Source organism: Nannobrachium achirus (assembly GCF_963921795.1).
Source record: "Nannobrachium achirus genome assembly, chromosome: 15".
In the NCBI taxonomy this organism is placed as follows: Eukaryota; Metazoa; Chordata; class Actinopteri; order Myctophiformes; family Myctophidae; genus Nannobrachium; species Nannobrachium achirus.
Genome location: NC_137822.1, coordinates 25,531,410 through 25,555,600, shown reverse-complemented (window position 1 = coordinate 25,555,600; position 24,191 = coordinate 25,531,410). Strand labels below are relative to the sequence as shown.

Sequence of the window (24,191 nt, the reverse complement as noted above, 5' to 3'; positions counted from 1 at the left end):
GTTCTTCATAGGGGGAGGGGGTTTCACCCATTTAGACTGGGAACGCATTATTTTGTGCTTCAGCTATTGAAAAAATTGCAGATATACAAACTCACAGCGCAGCACCGAGTGCCGCGCTGCGAACTCGTAGATCTTCTATTTTTGAAAGATCTTGAAAATGTGTCTTTGAATATTTCAAATGTTTCTATGTCAGTGGTGCTCAAACCTTTTCACGTGAAGGGCCCCCAACATGATATGTATTTGGCCACGGACCCCCATTTCAAAATATTTCGTTTCAGGGACCCCCTAGAAGCAAAATTTGAGTTACAAATGTTAAGAAATACATATATTTTTTCACGACTTTTCAAAAATAGCAGATGATGATCTACAAGCTCGCAGCGCGGCTGTGAGCTTGTAGATCTGCTATTTTTCAATAGCTAAGATAGCGGTAATTAAGGCCCCTCCACCTTGGGCCCTAGTAACTCAGTCCCACTACCCCCCCTCCCCCCCTTGTGACGCCCCTTACCGCATCTCCCAAACCAGTCGGTCAGGACCCGACCAATGTAGTCACAGCTCGAGTAGAATATATATATATAATATATATATATATATATACAGTATATATATAGTGACATTTTCTCAACCTTTTTTGTTAATTTCAAGGACACCAGTTTGATATGCATTAAGCACACAGACACCATTTGAAAAAAAAAATATTTTGTATACTATTGTATACTGGGACCTTAATCACCACAAAGTTTCAATTTAACCAGGAACTCCCATACAATATGTGTATGCAAAAGAAAATCAAGCTTAAAAAAATAAAATAGGACACAACGTGTTGTGAGCTTGTAGACACTGATATTATTGTTTACCCCAATACATTGATAGGAAGGGGGCTAATCTATTCTTGGAGTGATATCTGTCTTGTTCGGTCCTGTCATGTCGATTAGAAATCAGTTATGGACATTATTGATAGGAGAGAATTGACCCCTCCGGAAATCAGTGATCCGGTGAAGACCCTCATCCAGGTTATTAAGTAGAATTACCTTTTCCTATCTTCTCTATGACCCCCCCCCCCCCCTGCACTACTCTCATCCTTCTCTCCGCCCTCCCTCCCTTTTCTTTTCTGCTCATATGTGAACAGAAAACCGGTGATGTATGACGTCTGCCGTTCTTCAAAGGTTACCATGGAGAGTTCACACACATGCATGTCTGTGTGTGTGCGTGCGTGTGTGCACACGCGCGCGTGCAATCACACACACATGGACCGAACGCTCACATGAACATTCACCCATCCCCCATCGCAGTTAACGATCAGAATGCACATGGATGCTGTAGCCAGCAAGGCACAGGTTGTGGCCAGCAGTAGTAGTGTTAGCATACAGTAGACTAGACACGAGGTGTTAAGTGTGTGTGTGTGTGTGTGTGTGTGTGTGTGTGTGTGTGTGTGTGTGTGTGTGTGTGTGTGTGTGTGTGTGTGTGTGTGTGTGTGTGTGTGTGTGTGTGTGTGTGTGTGTGTGTGTGTGTGTGTGTGTGTGTGTGTGTGTTTCAAAATTGTGAAAGGCTAACAACTAAGCGCCAGTTAAACTAATCCAGCAGCCATAAAACAATCAAGCACAAGGTATTTAGTGTTTGTGTGAAAGTGTTTGTTTTTTTCAAAATTCTTAAAGGCTAACAACTAGGGGCCAGTTAAATTTTCCTGCAGCCATATAACTATCAAACACAGTTATTTTCTCCGCACACACATTTCACTTTCAGTATCTTGCTTCACAAATGGAATTAGCGGCGTCCTTCATTTTCCTTCAGACAGTCCCTCAATCCAAGCCATCATCCTAATGCCTTCTTCAAACTGATGAGTCAGGGCCAAGAGGGCCAGTGATTGGCTCGTCATTGGCTGACAGCGCTGTGTGTGAGGTCATCATCATGATTCATCGCCAGTGGTTGTTGATGCTGAAGTTCCCAGAATAACTGTAGTTGTTTTATGGTACTGTAGGGCAGTGGTTCTCAACCAAATGATTTTGGGGGGTCCCCAGATGATTAACGTAAAGTGAAACATTGTTTTCTCACTCAACAATAAATAAACCAACTACAGAGGTTATATGCACGCTTCTAAAGTGACAATTTAAGGACTTTTTAATGCCTCTAAAATGACAAATTAAACATTGGCCAAATTGTCAAATATTAGAGACAGAAATTGTGAAAATAGTGAGCATGTAGATCTGCTATTTTCACAACAGAACCGTGTTATACAAAATGCAATGCCTCAACTCTTATTTTCCCAGTTCATAGCCTACTGCAGGTCTTGTTGACCAGATTTAGAAGAGATTTTGAAGCCCCTGCTCATATTGGAAAAAGCTGTCATGTAACATGCAAGTCAATGGGGTGAGAAGCAGAGCTTGCCAGACCTTGGCCTGGCTGAGTGGAGTGGGTGGGGCTTAGCGTAGGGCTAATTCCAAATGCTTGTCAGGGTGAGGGGACCCCAGTTAAAATATGGTTATTTTGGGGGGTTGTGGCCTGAAAAAGTTGAGAACCACATGGTCTAAAAGACGGTCTAGAGTGTGTCCGGCCAAATGACTGGCCGGTCAAACCGCTGAGCAGATAAGTGCCAGATTTATTGTGCATGCTAGCAGTGGGACGTATGAAAATATATTATATTTTATTATTTTCGAAATATTTCACTTTTTAATACTCTCATTTTAAACAATGGAGGTTGGATTTGGCTGAAGCGTTGCGCTGCTATGGAGATGGGATTACATCATAGTACTGACATAGTACGGATGCTTTAGAAGTAAGAAGTGTCTGGTGCCTGTATGTGGGTTGAGGTGGTGTGTTACGGTGTGTGTCCTGTCTTAGACACTTAAATTCTATATACCGTACTACTAATGTTCCACTCAGAATAGGGATGCTGGGGTTCAAATGGTTAAAGTAAATAGTAAATGGTTATGATCCTATCACACAAAGATTTGGTGCACGCCCCCCCCCCCTCCCCTGTTCTTCTGGCACCACTCTTGTCTGGTTGTTGAATTAATATTGTCTTCAGTGATATAAAACAAATATAAAGATGGTTTTAGAAGAAACAAGCTGGGTGTTCCATTCATAAAATGTAGTAACCCTGAACCGTTCTCAGGATTAAAGTGATCTTTGCCCCCACTTGAAGCCACTTGAAGTTTAGAAAGATGACTGCTATGGGATGTCAGAGCCAAATACAACATATGCCCTGTCTCCAGTGACCGGGTTTAGTCATGCCTGTTTGGCTCCAAGCCAATCGTACTGCGGTCTGAAACGTCTAGACAAATCTGTCTCAACTATGGCTGCCACCCATGTTTCACAACCTGGCCAGACCATAAGCAACCAACAGCTATTGATTCTAAATAGGCCATTTTGTGTATTGTGGATCATTTGGTGTTCAATCTCCATAGTTTGCAAGATAAATACAACATACAAGAAATACAAATTTAAAAATATACATACAGTATATTTTTTATAAAAATCATTGGGAGAAGAATAACAAGAAAACCTTTATCTGCCATTTGCTTTGCCATTTCGTTTTGTAGGTGTGTAGGATATGCAAGTTATTATCTAATCATATTGTACTTGCCAGGCAATTAACCCTTTTGTTAGCCTTTTGGTTGGTCCCTGACTGACCAACCAGCAGGCTCTATCTGCCTTTTCCCGCCCTGGTTCTGCCTTACATTTGCTAAAACATAATTTTTTGGATAAATAAAAACATAAAAAAACATGCTGAGTCACTGAACGGCTACATTTTACTGAAACCAAGTTTTAAATTAGAATTGAACACACAGAATAACAATACGAAGCAACTGAATTAAAATGGTAGTGGATGGAGTGTCCCACCGAGTGTCCCACCAAGACACGGCAACCAATGGGTGTGAAGAGGGGCGGGACAACGGGCGGGACATGACAAAGGGTGAATTAACAGATACAAACTAAAACCACACTATCTTGGCTAGCTTGCAACTATGCTGAACAGAGCTAATGAAAACAGGGCCAAAGGTTCCTAGCAAAGTACTCCTGAGAGTGTACACATTTACCCCCAAGAGTTCATCTTTATATACTTTATACCAGGGGTCCTCACCAGGGGGTCCGCGGAGGTACTGCAGGGGGTCCGCGAAATTATTGCTTAAAAAAAAAAAGATTTCAATTTTTTTTTTTTCATTTTTTTCCATTTTTCACATTTATGTTAAAAAATAAATCATGATTCTATCCATTTTGAATAGCTTGAATACATGATTCCTAGCTAATGGACTCCATGAAGCCTGGACCATTCCATAATCACCCCGGCTATGTCAGTCCACTGAGTTCCTCGCTGGCATCTGCTTGTGCAGTGGCCATGGAAACGGCTTTCAGCCTCATTTACCTCCCATTTAACCCCATTTAGACCTGAAAAAATACCTAAGAAATGTCTTCTAAATCCTAATGGTTTTCTAAAAAACGTACGTTTCTATAGCTGTGATTCTCAAACTTTGAAATCAACGACACACAGAATTCTATGTATTTGACCATGGACCCCCATCTCGAAATATGTTGTTCCAGGGACCCCGAGAAAGAACAATTTGGGTTAGAAATGTTCGCTTTAAAAATCTACATATTCAAAGATTTGCAAACATTTTGACGATTTGTAAAAAAAAAAATAGCAGATCTACAAGCTCATCGCACGGCACTCGGTGCCACGCTATGAGCTTGTATATCTGCTATTTTTGGTTAGCCAAAGTATGGCGGCTAAATATGGTTAAAGTGGTCTTAATGGGTAAACCACACGAACCCTAGCATCCCTATTCTGGGCATGTCATAATAAGAGAACATTTGGATGAAATGGATGAATACTTGGCGAAAATGTTTTCAATACTCTGCAAAAAATGTATGAACATTTAGCAAACATTTATGAATATCTGGCAAACAAATACATTCTCCCGAAAATAGCCGATCTACAAGCTCACATGCAGCGCGTCGCATTGCAACCCATTGTGAGACGGTAGTGTTGATGTACTACAAAGTATAGAAGGGTTTAAGTGGTTAAATACGTTCATATGTGCCTGCATTATCCAAGTCTAGACACTTACAAAGGCTAGCAGCACCAAATGCAACTCCTCACGAATGCATTACTTTTTACGCACGCACGCACGCACGCAAGCATGCACACTCAGACTCTCACACACGCGCGCACACACGCACACAGACACACAGTCACACACACACACACACACACACACACACACACACACACACACACACACACACACACACACACACACACACACACACACACACACAGTGAGAACTGTCTCACATCTCAGGGTGCATAGTTTGGTTGGCTCTCATCCTGTCTGCTCGATGCATTCTCCAAATTCTCTCCCATGCCATGGTGCCCTGACACACACACACACACACACACACACACACACACACACACACACACTGTATTAAGTGTCTTCCCGAACAGCCTCAGGTAGTTGGCTGAGAACGCCTCTGTTAAGTTCAAAGGGTCGAGCCAGCTGCCGATGCAGTACACCAGGGGTCTTCAACGTTTTCAGGCTGAGGACCCCTTAGTTGAGAGAAAGATGAAGCAGGGACCCCCACAACCTTTTCAGAGATTCCATTATCCTTTCATTGTTTGACAGCACAATCATCAGTGTATTTTGGATTCATGTCAATTTGTGTTTTCAGATATTTAACCACTTGAACTGTCAATACTTAATAAAGTTGACTATGTACTTAGTCTGCTCTTTTTCCCCTCTGCACCAAACCTCTTTGCCGAAAATAGCCACTGCGAGGCGTTGTGTGCTTGTATATCTGCTATTTTTGGCTAAAGTTCTCCGACTAAGGACACTAGAGTTCAAGTCGTTAATATAAAAAAGGAGAAAAAGGTTTATATCACACAAAGATTTGGAGGACCCCCTATAGTAACTCTGAGGACCCCCTGTTGAAGAAGACCCTTGCAGTACACAGTAAAAAAAAACTGTTAACACAAAATAGTATAAAGCAGGGGTCTTCAACATTTTCAGGCCAAGGACCCCCAAACTGATGGGGAGATGGAGCAGGGACCCCCTACCACCTCGTAGGGTGGGGGGGTCGGGGCTACGACATATTTTTTTATTTTAAACATGTACAAGTTACAGCGCGCAGGGTGGGCCGTACCACTACCATTTCTAAACATACTACTTATTAACTGAGAACCAATGTCAATAATCTGTCAATTGCATAGTAATCATGTATTCAAGCTATTCAAAATGGATAGAATCATGATTTATTTTTTAACATAAATGTGAAAAATGGAAAAAAATGGAAAAAAAAAATTGAAACCTTTTCTTTTTTTAAGCAATAATTTCGCGGACCCCCTGCAGTACCTCCGCGGACCCCCTGGTGAGGACCCCTGGTATAAAGTATATAAAGATGAACTCTTGGGGGTAAATGTGTACACTCTCAGGAGTACTTTACTCTTCATGTCCTTCCTCTGCCCTTATTCCTTACATCAGTGTTTCCCCAAGCGGTCATGCTGAGGCTGAGGCCTACTGCTGTGAGGTGCCAAGTACGTGTGATTATGGATCCCACTGGGAAAGATGGATAACCACGCCCCGGACTCATTTTTGAAGCTTGTGATTGGCTGAACCGGACGTAGGGAGCGCTCCGTTGTAGTCACTTGGACCGCGCGAGGTGCACCAAACGTTGCGTTTATCGTGCGCTTGCCCACGGCCTGGGCATAAATATAACGATTGCATTCACCACGGCTTCGTAACTCGCGCGGCACTCCGCCGGCCGCGCGGCCCTGGCCCGCTCTTCGCGGCCACTCGCGCCTGCGGCGCTCGGGGGCGAAGAGCAGGACCAAGGACCGCTGGCCTTCGCGCCGCTTGCAATGCCGTGGACAATAACTGAAAACGAGCGCTCTATGCCGTTTCCATCCATCTTTCCCAGTGGGATCCATAATCACGCGCCAAGTACAGGCTAGGATTCACTGTGGGTCTCCCATGAATGTTAACTATTGAAAAATAGCAGATATACAAGCTCACAGCGCGGCACCGAGTGCCGCGCTGCAAGCTTGTAGATCTGCTATTTTTGAAAAATTGTGAAAATGTGTGCAAGAAACCCATGTTTCCATGTCAGTGATGCTCAAACCTTTTCATGTGAAGGACCCCCAAAATGATATGAATTTGGCCACGGACCCCCATCTCAAAATATTTAGTTCCAGGGAGTGTGTGTGTGTGTGTGTGTGTGTGTGTGTGTGTGTGTGTGTGTGTGTGTGTGTGTGTGTGTGTGTGTGTGTGTGTGTGTGTGTGTGTTTAAAGGGCCAGTTCACCTCTGGGGCTTCCTACACACAGGCAGGCACTAAGTTGTGTGGGGGAGGCGGGGGGCAGAGACAGCACAATGCATTCCGGATGGAAGTCTAGTTGTTTGAAGTCTAGTGAGAGTCCTGTGGTTGCACAGAGCACCATCCAACAAGCACACAACACGCACTAGACTTCAAACCACTAGACTTCCATCCGGAATGCATTGTGCTGTCTCTGCCCCCCGCCTCCCCCACACAACTCTCACACAACTTAGTGCGTTCCAGTCTGAGTGCAGCCTGGGACAACCAGATCTTATTTTATTGTTGTTTGGGACACGATCAACACAATCCTGTGTTCAATCTGTGTTTTGAGATATTTTAGTATTTCAGCATGAATGATGATGCATTTTGCATCATAAGACTCATCATGCTGCATCGTATGATGCAAAATGCATGATCATTCATTCTGAAATACTAAAATATCTAAAAACACAGATTGAACACAAAAGATAACTCAGGATTGTGTTGATCGTGTCCCAAACAACAATAAAATAAGATCTGGTTGTCCCAGAGGTGAACTGGCCCTTGAAGGTAGGGTGACCAGACCCGGTTTGACCAGGATTGTCCCGTTTTCAAATATCGATAAAAGACTAATATGTCCCCTATAATTCACTACACGTTCACCAGAATTACAATAACATAATAACATAATAGATGTTTTCAGTGGTTGCGTAGACGTTTATCATGTCCGTCCGCCCTCTCTCTCCTCCTTCTCTTCACGGTTTTGACATAACAGTGATTTTCTAGATAAAGACTGTTGCCGTTCACGTAAACATTTCTCCAGCATTCGTGTAATAAACTGATATTACATATTAAAATAGTTATTAGCAAAGCCTACCAGTAATGAGGGAGAGAGAGAGAAATAGTAGTTGTATATAGGGATGGGACGATAAGCGATATTATCGTTTATCGTGATAAAAAAACACTCACGATAATCGTATCGTGGAGATTTAATTTATCGTGATGTCGTCCTCCGTCATGCACAGGGATCCTGGAATTCATCTTTTATTTGCCGAGCAGCATATCCGGTACCATTTAAACCCTCTATAATTGGTCAAATTTACTTATAATATACGTACTTGATACATCCTTTTTTCACTCTCTATCAAATGTCTTTGCCAAAAAGAGGGGGGGGGGGGGGGGCAAATGTTCCGCCCCAAAAAAGGATAATGGATTTTGATTATCGCGATAATATCGTAAATCGCGATTTCTTTGGTCACAATAATCGTGATATGAAATGTTCATATCGTCCCATCCCTGGTTGTACAGTATTGTTTCTACCTTGACATTGTATAAGCAGCGCTATAATGGAATGGCGTGTGTGTGTCTGTGTGTGTCTGTGTGTGTGCGTGCGTGTGTGTATGTGTGTGTGTGTGTGTGTGTGTGTGTGTGTGTGTGTGTGTGTCTGTGTGCATGTGTGTGTGCTGCAGACGGAGTGTGACCTGGAGAAGGGCCTGGAGATGAGGAAGTGGGTTCTGTCTGGGATCCTGGCGAGCGAGGAGACATACCTCAGTCACCTGGAGGCCCTGCTACTGGTGAGACACACACACACACACACGCATGCATGCACGTGCGCACATACGCGCGCACACACACACACACACACACACACACACACACACACACACACACACACACACACACACACACACACGTTTTTTCAGATTCACTAGCTTGCTATTTATCATTCATTCATTCTTTCCAAGGTTATTATAGTTTAGACTTTAGACATTTTCATTCGTGTCCGTTTCATTTTAACTACATTTTAGTTGAGTTTTGATTTGTTTTTAAAGTTGGTTTGCTGGCTTAGTTTCAGTTTAGTTTTCATTAGTTTCAGTGTTAGTTTTTTCGTGTCAGTTCTTTTTTTTTGTTTTTGTTTTTTTTGTTTTGTAATATGGATTAGTCAGGGGCAAGATTCAACAAGGTCGAAAAACAAAGCAAAGATCTACAATGTTGTGACGCGCAGTGAGCTTGCAGATCTGCTATTTTTGCTACCGTTGAAGATTTTTGATAAAGACTAATCCTAAGCACCTTTTCACCATTCATTCATTCATTCATTCCTGTGTCATCTTTAGGGTTGTCACGATTATGACATTTTACATGACGATTATTTGTCACTGAAATAATTGCGATTAACGATTTAATTGTGTTACATTACATTTCTGTTTGGCTTTTAGGCTTGCACATGGTAGATATGACACTAACCTAAATATACAAAGAAATTACTGACATAGTTGACAACTTTTTTTTTTTTAAACAATATGTTTATTTTCTTTCTTTTTTTTAGAGACACACAACAAATACAAATACATGACAATGAAAATGAAAATACAAACTGCAATAAAATAACTTGAATGACACTACAAACAAGAAACAAAAACATCATAGTTGACAACTTTATACTTAAAAAAGAACATTGATGGTGGAAATAGCCGATCTACAAGCTCACAACGCGTCGAACATTGATGGTGGAAATAGCCGATCTACAAGCTCACAACGCGTCGAACATTGATGGTGGAAATAGCCGATCTACAAGCTCACAACGCGTCGAACATTGATGGTGGAAATAGCCGATCTACAAGCTCACAACGCGTCGCGATGCGACGCGTTGTGAGCTTGTAGATCTGCTATTTCCACTATTTTAGATTTTTCTTTTAAATATATGAACATTTTTCAACATGGAAACGATTATGAAAAATAATCACGATGATTTAAAAAAAAAAATCACGATTAGACGATTATGTAATAATTGTGACAGCCCTAGTCATCTTCCCTAACTGTCCGTCTCTGTCAGCCCATGAAGCCTCTGAAAGCTGCGGCCACCACCTCCCAGCCGGTGCTGACCGTGGCCCAGATCGAGACCATCTTCTTCAAAGTGCCTGAGCTCTACGAGATCCACAAGGAGTTCTACGACTGCCTGCTGCCACGCGTCCAGCAGTGGAGCCACCACCAGAGAGTGGGGGATCTCTTCCAGAAACAGGTACACCAGGGGTTTTCAACGTTTTCAGGCCAGGGACCCCTTAGTGTATAGAAACGATGAAGCAGGGACCCCCACAACCTTTTCATAGATTCCTTATGGGTTCATTGTTTGACAGCACAATCATCAGCGTAGTTTGGATTCATGTAAATTTTTGTTTTCAGATATTTAACCTCTTGAGTCCGTCATTACCTAATAAACTTGACCTTTTACTACTACTTAGTCTGCTCTTTTTCCCCTATACACCAAAGCTATTTGCCAGCTGCGAGGCGTTGTGAGCTTGTAGATCGGCTATTTTTGGCTACAGTTCTCAGAATATGGACACTAGGGTTCAAGTTGTTCAAGTTGTTCATGTAAAAAGGATTGGAAGATTTGTGTGCGTGTGCGTGTGTGTGTGTGTGTGTGTGTGTGTGTGTGTGCGTGTACGTTTGCGTGCCAGCAGGACTACAGTGTAAAGTTGGCTGCACAATATGGACAAACTGTCATATCTCAATTGCTACGCAAATACAATATAGCGATACAAATACAATATGACTATGTGCTTATTTTATAACTGAACAGTATTCCAAAAATAACATTTCAGGTCAATAGTGCTAAATTATGCTGTTTAAAAAAAACATTGTCAACCTTGAGTTGTGCTAGTGCAAAATGATTGTCAAAAAGGCTACGTGGCTACGTAGCCTTTGTGACTATCATGGTGCAAGCTTCAAGTGCTTGGGACCCCCTGGAAATGAATCCTGACAAGGTGCTAACACGTGGATAGAGATGTTTTCTACTGTACAGCTCAGTTTCTCAATGAAAACATCTGTGTAGCCTTTGTCTCTATGTCTCTGTGTCCTTTTTCAGGCCATGCTATGTAGCTGACTTCTACAGTACATGACATGGACTGGACACACACACACACACACACACACACACACACACACACACACACACACACACACACACACACACACACACACACACATGCACGTGCAGACATGTGTCACAATGCTCTCTTTCTAGAACATCCTTACACTGTATGCTTTGTGTTTCAAAGAAGCTGCTATAAATAGACAGCATAAACTGAGCCAGTGTCTCTCTCTCTCTCTCTCTCTCTCTCTCTCTCTCTCTCTCTCTCTCTCTCTCTCTCTCTCTCGTCCCCTATTAACTTCTCATAGCAGGCCCCTCAGGGACTAAAAACTGAGGAAGGATTATTTAATTTGTCTCTTACTGAGGAAGGGGAGGCATTTGGCAAAATCCACTTTTTTTCTCTAGTTGTTTATTCAATAACGAATCCATACTGTATGTGCTGCCTTACCATTCCTCTATGTGTGACCTTTGTTGAGCAAATGTACCAAACAGGGCATTGTTGTGTTGTTGGATTATGGAATATGTCTAAGAACCGACAATCACTATTCCCCTTTACCCTGCTTCTCCATTTCTCTCGCAAAAAAGAAAAAGCAATAATTGCGACTGTAGGTCGCAGGTTAGTCTGTGAACGGTCACACCTTGTCCGTATGTATCTCTGTCTGTCTGTCACGCCTGACACTGTGGTGGTTCTATGGGTTTGTCGCTCTGACATCATGCTCTGACGTCACTGTGATGTCACACTAACATAATCCCTTTTATGCCCATACATGGAGTTCCCTGATGTCATCAATATTAAGCCCATATCGAACAGGACTTCATATGGGAGTGCCCATATATGGAGCCCACATCGGCCACATACCACACTAACGGCTGGGTCTACAGACAGGGATCTCCATGTATGGATATACAGATGTCATAGACAACATAGGACTTTCACATAACAAATAACTGAGTAAGCATGTTTGGGCTCTCACAACATACCTCCATATACAGTACATGGATCTCCATATATGGGTACCAGGGGCTCCATACAGTGTATGTGTAACTGGTGCGATATACGTACATCACTGGCCAGATGGCCAAGAATTGTCGCAACCTCGCCGCATGTCGCCCTGAGGCATCTTACTAGTAATAATAACTAGAAAGATGCAATTGGAAATTGCAAGTGTGGTTGCCGTTGACTCTAATGGGGAGCCAATCAGAGAGGGGGAAATGGGTGACATCACGATATCAAGATATTGTGATGTCTGATTGGGTGAAGGGTTACACCAGAGTAAACCATGTATTTACAATGCAACTTTATGAGGAAAAACTAACTACATTACTCTCTCCCTCTCCTGGAGTCATTTTTAACCATAGCGCTCCAATGTCCAACGACAGAAACACAATTAGAGCGTTAATCGCCATCATTTGAGCGACGATTAATCATCAAGTAAGATTTCATAACGGTGACAGCCCTCGAGGGAGGAGGAGCAAGAGGGTAATGGGGGAGTGAAGTAGAGAGGATTAACCACTTGAACCCCAGTAGCTTCCCTGTTCTGGTGCTAGCCTAACATTCGGTGGAAATGACAGATCGGGTCACGTTGTGAGCTTGTAGATCAGCACATTTTCAGCCAAGAGAGTAGTGTAGAGCAGGGGTCTTCAATATTTTCAGGCCAAGGACCCCTTAGTTGAGAGAGAGAGATGAAGCAGGGACCCCCCACTAGCTTTTCATAGATTCCATACAGTATATAGTTGTATATCAGTGTATTTTTGTTTCAAACACAAATTGTCATCAGACAATTTGTGTTTTCTTATATTTAACCACTTGATCCGTCAATACTTAATAAACTTTCACTCTGTACTTAGTGTGCTCTTTTTTCCCCTCTACACCAAACCTCTTTGCCGAAAATAGCCGATCTCGCAGGGTTCAAGTGGTTAATATAAAGTTTCTATTACACAAAGATTTGGAGGCCCCCCTGTAGTAACTCGTCCCGGACACCCTGTTGAAGACCCCTGGTGTAGAGTGAAAACCGGAAGGGACCTACTGTAGTATATAGAGACCTTGGGAATCCGTTCAACCAAATATATGGTTTAACGGATCATTTATACTTTCTCACAGCATTGATTGATTGAAGACTTTATTAGAAGTTTGCATAGGAAAAGGTACAGTTTCATGACGGTACAGTTCACCGGTACAAGGTCTACTAAAAGGAGATCCTAGAAAAGACTAAGCTTATTTCCACAGGAAACCATTAAAGTATCTCATATAACATTGAATGACAGACAAATAGAACACAGTACTATGCATAGATATGTAAATAAAATAAAATGAAAGAACCAAAAAAAAAAGAAAAACAGTAAGTCTAAACAAACAGAAAGTATATACAAAGAAGTGGCAGGGGAGGTTAGGGCTGGGCTAGGATTGTTTTCTTTACCAGTTGCGAACGGCTGCTGCCTGTAAGTGGTTTTTCAGGGTAATTTTAAAGGATGCTAGGGATCCACACTCCTTTATGGCCTTCGGTAAGGCTTTCCACATTTTGGTGGTATAGCAGAAGAACGAGTTTGACCCTTTGTTGGTTTTGACTCTGGGTTGAAAGTGATCTGTGGCACTGCCTCTGGTGTTGTAATTATGGACATCCTTAACGTTTATAAAGTATTTAGACAGGTACTTGGGTATCATAGTGGTGTAGTGTATCTTGTACACCAGGCCCATCGCAAGTTGCTACACGCATTATAATTCCGGGCATCCTAGGCTGCAATGCCAGCCTCCACACCGCGTTGCGGGTTCGAATCCCGTTCCCGACGACCTTTGCTGCGGGTCACTCCCCATCTCTCCCCCCATTTCCTGTCAGTCTACTGTCCAATAAAGACAATAAAGCCCAAAAATACATCTTTAAAAAATATATGTATTTTCAACCAGGAACAGCGTCAACCAGATATTAGGCTTGAAGGTTAGGTTTGGCGATTTTCAACCTTTTTTCCCCTCCTACATATCTGTAGTACTGTACTTGCAGTGAATATTAGCTCTAGAGTCATCTGTCAGTAGAATCATGAATGATGTCCTGTTTCTTTCGAATAGCTAAAAAAGAAAGAGAGAGAAAAAAAGGTCAGCCTGTGAAAACATGAAGATGTCTTCTTCTGGCAGCTTGGAAAGCAGCAGCACACTCAGCCAGGCTCTGTGTGCTAATGGTTCCAATCTGACCTCACCGCATAATGCAAAACTAGATCATGCCATCACTGCAGTCTGTGCTGCTACAAAGCAAAAATAGTTTTGTGATTTCCTGATTTGTAAAACTGTGCACGATGACAGAACTGTCAAGACATAATGGCACATTCTAATGCATGTACTTTGCAACTTTGCAATTGCAACTATGATGAATTCCATTTTTGACAGCTTGCGGGTCCAATCAGTATGTTAGCTGAGGTCCAGGGGTGCCACAGGGAATTAGGAATGTATCAGTTTAATCTGTAGATTACTGTGCGAATATGTTGTCTAGTGTTTTCCCAATATGTTATTTTTATAGCAGTAATGGTCTTTTTCTTTTCTTTCTTTTCTTTTGTTTTGGGTATTAAAAAGGTCTTAAAAGTCCTAAATAGCCGCTTCACTGTCATCTGGGACCCCCCAAAAAAAATAAAAAAAAATAAAATAAACAATAATAATAATAAATCATGTAGTCCCGACCCACAGGTTGAGAACCACTGGTGCAGTGCAGACCAGTGTTGGGAAGAACGCTGTTACTTGTAACGGCGTTACGCAACGAAACTACTTTTCTCTGTAACTAATAACGTAATTCGTTACCTTTCCCATTCAATAACGCCGTTCTAGTTACTGTGGTGTAAAGTGGCTAGTTACTTTCAGTGGTCCAAATGAACTGTTTCTCTCCACAGCGGAGAACAGACTAAGAGCGGCAGCGGAGACTCCCTGTCTGCTCCCTGCCCTGTCCTAAACTCCTCTGCCTGTGTCTGTGGTAAATCTCACAGTCAAGTGAAAGACATGCCTGGTCTAGCACACTAACTTGATGCGCTGTAGAGGAGCAATGATTGGTTGACCTAGCTTAAAGCTTCAGGCTAAGCCAATCAGAGACGGCCTTAGGCGGGTCTTAAAAAATACACACACACTGAAGCCAGCGCACACACATTGTCACATAAACAGTGAAGAGAAGAGAGACGGAGCGGAGAGTTTTCGTGTCTCCAAATGCTGGCGAGATCTCGAGACAACAGCAGCTTTGCAACTTGGAAACATTATTTTAACTTTGTGGAGATAAATGGCGCTAGAATCTACTCCACCAAAATCGCCACAGCATGTCACCCAGAGTGAACCAAATAGATTGATTGCCAAGCCACGTAATGCAAGTGCTAGCTAGATATGAAACATGCTTGATCAATGATGCTTTCCATCGCAACCTTTGAGTCTGTTACCTTCAGAGAACTAGTCACTAGTGTTGCACAGCACAACGATAAGTTCACAACTTGGTTTGAAAAAGGCTACAATGAATATATGCCTGTCAACATTTCTAAACTAACATATCTTTAGCTTTATTGAGATTGGGGACATTTTGGGGACACTGTTCTGCGTTTTACAACACGAAAAAATCCAGAGTGTTCATTTTGACTCTGAGAGTGTGCCCTCATGGGTCCATTTGGTTACATTTTGTACACTCTCAGCGTTAACTTTAACTTTGAGGATTGTTCTGTGTAGTAGTGAGACTGTCACGGTCTGAATGGCCACCACTGTGGACCAGATTGATTGTTGCCCTGGGCAGGATGCTGACACTGTGGGGATATACAGTACTATGTATGATTGCAGACCACAGCGAAAATTGCTTTACTCCTTGCCCTCTTTGATTGTGTGTGCGGAGAACGCACACACACAAACGTGCGTGTGTGTGTTGCTGCTTGTGGTCTTGTATGCGTCTATGTACAGTGCATTTGTGTGTATAAGTATGACAACTTGCATCTGATTGTGAGCGAATTTGACCTAGATTACGTGTACCACTACCATGGTGACAGCAAAGAACCGGGAATGCTGTGAAGGGCTAAGAGTCAGCTGGACCTAAGCACATGGCAGGGGTTTGCAAAGTGGGGTCCGGGGACCCCCTGGGGTCCTTGTGGGGTTGTTCCCAGCAACAGTTTAATCACTTAAAGGGCCAGTTCACCTCTGGGACAACCAGATCTTATTTTATTGTTGTTTGGGACACGATCAACACAATCCTGAGTTATTTTTTGTGTTCAATCTGTGTTTTGAGATATTTTATTATTTCAGCATGAATGATGATGCATTTTGCATCATATGATGCAGCGTGATGACTCATATGATGCAAAATGCATCATCATTCATGCTGAAATACATCTCAAAACACATATTGAACACAAAAAATGACCCAGGATTGTGTTGATCTTGTCCCAAACAACAATAAAATAAGATCTGGTTGTCCCAGAGGTGAACTGGCCCTTTAAGCACTGCCGTGGCAAGAATTATAAGTTAACTAAGTACACCTTACCTTAACATACAATTTTCAAGTGCTTTATTTACTGGAGTATTTCCGATATATACTATACTTTTACATCTACTCCACTACATCTCGGGGACAAATATTGTAGTTTTACATTAACCACTTCAGCCCTATTTAAACTTCTCCCATCTACAAGCTCACAGCGCCTCACATCGCAATGCCTTGTGAGCTTATAGATCTTCAATTTCAAAAGATATTGTATTTATTTATTTGAGACATATGATAACTTTAAAGCAGGACATTCTGCATAATGAGTACTTTTACTTTTGGTACTTCAAGTACATTTTGATGCCAATACTTTTGGAGGACATACAGTAGAGCGTTCGTCCTACTTCTCCCGCCCAACACTCCCTGCTGATAGATGCCCCCAGCCCATCGGATTAGATGCAATGACAATAATCACCCTCCCCGCCTGGCTTCCCCCCCCACCCCGAACTCGGACCATTGATAAGTACTAGCGTAATTTCGAGTCGTCACTTACACACAACGCACTGTGAATACTCATTAGCAAGGTGTTCAGTGACCTGTAATAGGTCATTCTTAACAGATACCTATTGTGCTCTTATTAGCAACATTTAGTTTTCTACTCGAAAGCTGTGTGTGCGCGTGCATCTGTGAGTTTGTGTGTGTGTGCTGAATGCACGTGGTACTGTAACTAAATGTGTTTTCTGTTCTTTGGCTTGAATGAAGAATTGATCGGTCTTCAGTGTGCTCTAGACTAGAGATGGATGGCGACACTGGCAGGCATTTGGTGCAGTTTAATTCCGCCATGCGTATTTTTAATGTGCTTTTACAGTCTGTGTTACAGTGATCATTAATTAACCCCACCACAGTGCAGGCTTCACTGGCTGCCATGGCAACAGACCCGGCTAGCACCCTGGCAGGGGCGTCACAAGGGGGGGGGACTGAGTTACTAGGGCCCAAGGTGGAGGAGCCTTAATTATTTTATACTTTAGCTATTGAAAAATAGCAGATATACAAGCTCACAGCATGGCACCAAGTGCCACCCTGCGAGCTTGTAGATCTGCTATTTTTGAAAATGTGTGCAAATCTTTGAATATACTGTATGTATTTTTTTAAGCGAACATTTGTAACTCAAATTTTGCTTTTGGGGGGGGGTCCCTGGAACTAAATATTTTGAGATGGGGGTCTGTGGCCAGAATACATATAATTTTGGGGGTCCTTCACATGAAAAGGTTTGAGCACCACTGACATAGAAACATATAGGTTTTTAAAAAAAAACGTAGGATTTGAAATATTCAAAGTCTTGCACAAATGTTCACGACTTTTAAAAAATAGCAGATCTACAAGCTCGCAGCGAGGCACTCTGTGCCGCGCTGTGAGCTTGTATATCTGCTATTTTTCAATAGTTAAAGTACCCAGGGCCCAGAATTTGGTGCGACACCCCTGGTAACACACTGTTTACTCTTAGAATGATCAATAAGCGCGTGTCTGCAGTGCATGACCTTCTTCAAGATCAGTGGTTCCAGTGGTGGTTAAAGTACTCCATTGACACGGCCCTAAATCATCATGTATGATACAGTACAGTAAGACACGTGGTCTCTCTGAAAACACTTTGAAATGGCGCGTGACTTATGCATGACTATGGTCTCTCTGACCGGGAGAAATGCATGTTGTGAGCTTGTAGCTCAGCTATTTTCTGTCACACCCCCCCCACCCACCCGCACGCACGCACACACACACACACACACACACACACACACACACACACACACACACACACACACACTGTGTTTGTATGAGCGGGGGGAGAAGTCATGCAGAACAGTCAACATTAGCCTATACCAGCGCTGTAGGATCGCTCCGGTGCTTCCAGTCGAGTAGACGGCAGAACATGGCCATTAGCCATTAGCCGGTAAAAACGTCCAGAGCACGGGAGGAGAAAGTTAAGACACCTGAATTCTAATCTCTGACGGCTTGTTTGTTTTCGACTTGTACATTTGGAGTAGAAATAAAAGTACTGAAAATGTGGAAATACTCCAGTAAAGTAAAAATACCTGAAAATAGTAGGCTACTTATATTAAAGTTGTACCATGTAACTTTTTTTATAAAACAAATCTTAAAATGGTCCTAGCTGTTAAATCGCTAAAGTTTTAGAACCCCCACTCCGTTATTTTCAGCTTCTAAAGCCTTCTCTTTATATGTTTTCTATGATCCCTGCCCGGGACCGGTTTTCGCGGAAAAATTGCGTCATCACACTACCGGCCAATCACAGCGAGGGTTATACACTGCCGGCCAATCACAGCGCAGAACATACACTGCCGGGCTCTCTGGTGGGTTTAGGAAACACGCCTTCAGGAAGTACACTGCAGTGTTTACACTGGAGGAGTCTAGCATGTAACTCTCCAACCGCTGCTCGTAGAAGGACACGGGAGACCTCATTGAAAGCGTCTCGGCGAGGCGAGGCGGACGCGGTGGTCTGACGGCCCGGTCCGCGAGCGAAAAACGGACGAAAAAAGCAAACGCGACCGCGGTTTGCTATACTGCTACAGACCACCAGTTGAGCAACTTACACAGTATAGCTTTAAGTAGCCTAGGGGTCTATAAATGGACCCTGTAACTCTGTTGTTCGTACATTGTTTGAGTTAAATAACCACTGAGGATTTTTGCACTGTAGATTGAGGTTCCAGTAATAGTTTAGTTGAGTTATTCTCAACCTTTTTCATTTAAAGGATCCCCAGTTGATACCTTTTGTACACTAATCCACACTGTGAAATCCAATGTAACTGTTCAGAATGTGCAAACCATTTGCACATTCTCTGAGTTAGGGACCATTTTGGACCTGGCCTGTGGTGGTCTGTGAGAAACGCTGGCCGATATTTACAAAGATGACCACAATCCAGCTCTTGCCGCCTATGAGCGCATGCATGAACGATCACGCGCACAGGCATTTCACGGGACCCCACCCGCTCGCCTCTCCACACAGTACAGGTTCGGGCTGATATACATTTAATTATATAGCAGGTGAATCCATAGTGAGAACTCAAGTTTTTTGCATTGCATCGTAAATAGCTGTGCCTCAACCAGCGTGGGTTCTTACACGCTGAGTTTCTCAATTGCGGTCAAGATGGACGATACTTGTGGGGTGTCAGGTGTTTGTTACTTTTAGATGGATCTTTCTGTAACAGGAAAATCTATCCACCGTGTTGATGAGAGCAACTGTTTCCATGCCATGGCGAGTCTGGCTACAGAGTAAACATTTCTAATCCGTACACAGAATAACTTTTCTCTGTTATCCTATGAAATTTTCTTAAAATTTGACGGAGCAATTTGAGTTTATGTGTCAAAAAGAAGGAGTGTGTCTTGCCAGACACAGACACACACACACACACGCACACACGCACGCACGCACGCACGCACGCACGCACGCGCGCACACACACACACACACACAGGCACGCGCACACACTGACACACACATTAACGTCCTCACTCTCTCTCTTGCTTGCTCCAAAAAAATCAAGGCTAATTTGTCTTGATTGTGCTTCTACTGAAATATTAACTGAGAAAACCGAAGATTATGAGCTTTATAATGAATTATTTATTTTGTTATTCAATTCTCTTTCTTTTAGCAAACTAAGAAAATCATCTGGCGTGGGCGACCCCTTCAAAATAATTGGCAACCCCTCTGTATTTTTCAAATTTTGTATAGTATAAAATGATTAAATATCGATAATTCCATTAAATACTTTAACTTCTATTTAAGTTGTTTTGCCATATCTGCCCTGTCCATTTTTGAGCGGTGCCTACTGCTCCAGCATTTGACCGAGTGTGTATGTCTGTCTGTCTGTCTGTCCGTATGAGTACGGCCTCAACAGCTGCAATACCACTGGGTGACCTACATACATTTGGCGCTGTTGAGGCACCTCTCACACCCACTGGGTGTGATTTTTGATTACTAAGCCTAAAAGCCAAGCAGCAATTTTATTTGTATAAAAAAAAAAATTAAATTGTTATTTAAATCGACAATATAATGGATTTGAGATTTGGTCAAGCTTCACGTGACGTCACAATATCTAATATAAATGGGTAAGATGGATTTCTACAGGAACAGTATTTTCTAGTGTGAAGTGTGAACTGAGCACTTACAGCGGATTCCTCGTGTCGCAACCCCACGTAGAGGTCAGATGGTCAGAAGCCTGTCAAGATTTTCAAGTGGGCCCCCTGATCTAGAAAAGGTTGAGAACCACTGGCCTAGACTGAACTATATAATTGAGGTATTTAAGAAAAATACTACTCACATTTCCACTTATTTAATGGCACACACCAAAACGGAACGCGTTTCGGCTCTGATGAAGGCTCTTAGTCGAAACGCGTAAGCCTTCCGTTTTGGTGTGGGCAAATAAATAAGTCGAAATGTGAGTACTTTGTCCTCCTGATTAAAATCTTTGGATGTGCTACCTTTTTGGAATTCAATTCCTATTTTTTATATAATTTAGGTGTGTGTGTGTGTGTGTGTGTGTGTGTGTGTGTGTGTGTGTGTGTGTGTGTGTGTGTGTGTGTGTGTGTGTGTGTGTGTGTGTGTGTGTGTGTGTGTGTGTGTGTGTGTGTGTGTGTGTGTGTGTGTGATAGCGAATGAGAATGAAGGGACTGAGTGAGTGAAACTGCCTGACTGCCGTGGGTATATGTATGTATTAGCTTGTCAGTGAATGAGAATGAAGTCTGATAGAGTGAGGCTAAGCGTGGAGACATCCTGATTGCAGTGCCTGCCTCAATTATCACCATGCTCGATACCAAACTGGGGCTCCTTGAAATGTAAACGCTTGAGAACCACGCACAGTTTTAAGGATCTCTCGAACAGCCGTACTTTTCAGTGATAATTGACATGCATTTCCTCTCCTTTGTGTGTTGCTGTGTGGCAGGCCAGTCAGCTGGGCGTCTACCGGGCCTTCGTGGACAACTATGAGCTGGCAGTGGAGACGGCAGAGAAGTGCTGTCAAGCCAACACGCAGTTTGCTGAAATCTCTGAGGTGAGTCGGGCACAAGAAGAGATTTAACCAATCTAGACCTGGAATTATTGAGTGCTGCGCTGCGAGAATGTAGATCTGCTATTTTTTTTTTTTTTTAAATCATTTTTTTGCAAATCTTTGAATATATCTTTTTAAAAGCAAACATTTGTAACTCAAATCTTAGCTTGTGGGGGTTCCCTGGAACTAAATATTTTGAGATGGGGGTCCGCGGCCAAATACATGTACTGTAATTTTGTGGGTCCTTGACATGAAAAAGTTTGAGAACCACTGACATAGAAACATGCGCTTTTCAAAAAAAACTTAGAAGGATTTAGAAGACGGGTCAAAATATTCGAATTTTGATCATTTTTCAACAATAGCAGATCTACAAGCTTGCAGTGTGGCACTCGGTGCCGCGCTGTGAATGTAGACTGTAGACTGTCTGATATGTTTTAAATGTATCTAGCAATTTAATAAGAAACAGGGAACGCCAGGTTTAAAGTGGTCCAAAGTTGTAACATTTCATGTTATATACTGTAGTGCAGGGGTCTTCAACGTTTTCAGGCCAAGGACCCCTTAGCTGAGAGAGAGATGAAGCAGGGACCCCCTCTACATATTGTATAAATGTGTGATGCAGATTTTCATCAATTTCATAGATAATTTCATAGACTTGTTTGACAGCACTGTCATCAGTCTATGTTGGATTCATGTTAATGTGTTTATTCAGGCATTTAACTATACTTAAATCGTTGATACTTTGTAAACATGACCTTTCACTCCGTACTTGGTCTGCTCTTTTTTTTTACCTCTACACCAAACCTATTTGCAGAAAATAGCTGATCTACAAGCTCTCAACGCCTCGCTGCGCGAGGCGTTGAGAGCTTGTAGATCTGCTATTTTTGGCCAAAGTTCTCCTCACAATAGGGATGCGAGGGTTCAAGATGTTATTTTAAAATAATTATCCTATCACACAAGGATTTGGCGGCCCCCCTGTAGTAACTCTAAGGACCCCATAGGGGTCCCGGACCCCCTGTTGAAGACCCCTGCTGTAGTGTAACATGTTAACTCATGTTGTTTTTACTTGAAACATTACGTGAAACACAGGTCATGAGCGGGACATCCAGCCCAGCCCAGCATGCCATGTTGTGGTTGTTGGGGTGATCCATTGACTGGATGAACCAGCAGCAACCTCGTATCTCCAAGTTTCAAATTTGTACGTTCTTTCGCGAAGTAATGCCCTGCTTCATCATACAAGGCTGTCGCACAAAAGTAGTGAAAACAGCAGATCTACAAGCACACAACGCCTCGCGGTGCGAGGCGTTGTGTGGTTGTAGATCGGCTGTTTTCACTAGTTTAAATCATTTTTAAAATGATAAATGCAAAACGAACGGTTTTGGACATACAAGGTTTCCACCCGACAGCGACGATATACAATACAAGGAAGTTTCTGCCAAACAGTTGGTCTCACACTGTAGCTGCTCAGGCAACATTTGACACAGCAATCGGCTTATGTGGACTGGGGATGGGACGATAATCGTTATTATCGTTTATCGTGATAAAAAACACTCCCAATAATCGTATTGTGGAGATTAAAATTAATCGTGAAATTATCCTCCACTCTGCACTGGGATCAATTCACCTTCTATTTGTCAAGCTGCATATCCGGTACCACTTAAACCCTCTATATTTCGTAAAACGGACCAGGAAATAACATACTTGATAAAGTATTTATTTCACTCTCTACCAAATCTCTTTGTTAAAAATAGCCGATCTTCAAGCTCACACCGCGTCTCAACGCGACACGTTGTGAGCTTGTAGATCTGCTATTTTTTGGCATGCTCCACCCCAGGATAATGGATGTTACCCAGGGGGCAAACCAGCCTTTTTTTAGGAAACCTGCATTTGCCCCGACATAAAAGGTTGTCCACCAGAAATATTATCTATGACCCAGTAGGATCACAACCTATATGGACAACCCGGTCAATTTGTACGGCAAAGTTCCAATATGGCCGCCTCAATATTAGCCCCTATTAGTTTTAATGGGGGGTGAATAGGGAAAAATTTTAAACTGAGGGATATTTCCACAAAACTTCACAGGTTGATCAATGGTATACATATGAACATTTTTTGTATTGCAAGTTTCCATGAAATCCAATATGGCCGCCACAATATGGCCGCCATAATGTAAGGACCCAGAAAATAGGTTTTGCCTCTAACTTATGAACCAGATGAGCTAGAAACGCAAACTTGGTGTCTATTTCATGGTGTCTGACCATGGGAGACTCAATGGAATAGCTAATTTTATTATTGGGTGTGTCTGGACCTTTATTGTGCATATTTGCAAGATGGTGGACTCCCAAAATAGAGCTTTAACATAATTTCTACCATGATTGTTGACTGCTTTTGCAAATACAAGCAATATGAATCCATTTGCTAAGATTTATGGCACAGAAGGGACTTATACCTGTATTATTCTTGAGTTTGCATGTTGTCAAAATGGCTGTAAACGAGATATTATATTTCCTGTCCGATTCTACTGTATGTAGTTGTAGCAATGACTTCAGATAAAATCAG

At 42.4% G+C, this 24,191-nt stretch overlaps 1 protein-coding gene across 1 annotated transcript in view; it reads left to right on the top strand.

Annotated features, from left to right (window-relative positions):
• Positions 1 to 24,191, top strand: part of bcr (BCR activator of RhoGEF and GTPase) — a gene marked incomplete at both ends in the record, with an annotated part of 136,197 nt that overhangs the window by 65,199 nt on the left and 46,807 nt on the right. Inside the window, 3 exons of the mRNA XM_080742999.1 lie at positions 8,755 to 8,859; positions 10,119 to 10,304; positions 21,531 to 21,638. Of these exons, the coding sequence (XP_080599125.1) occupies positions 8,755 to 8,859; positions 10,119 to 10,304; positions 21,531 to 21,638 (399 nt within the window). The remainder of the gene's footprint in view (positions 1 to 8,754; positions 8,860 to 10,118; positions 10,305 to 21,530; positions 21,639 to 24,191) is intronic.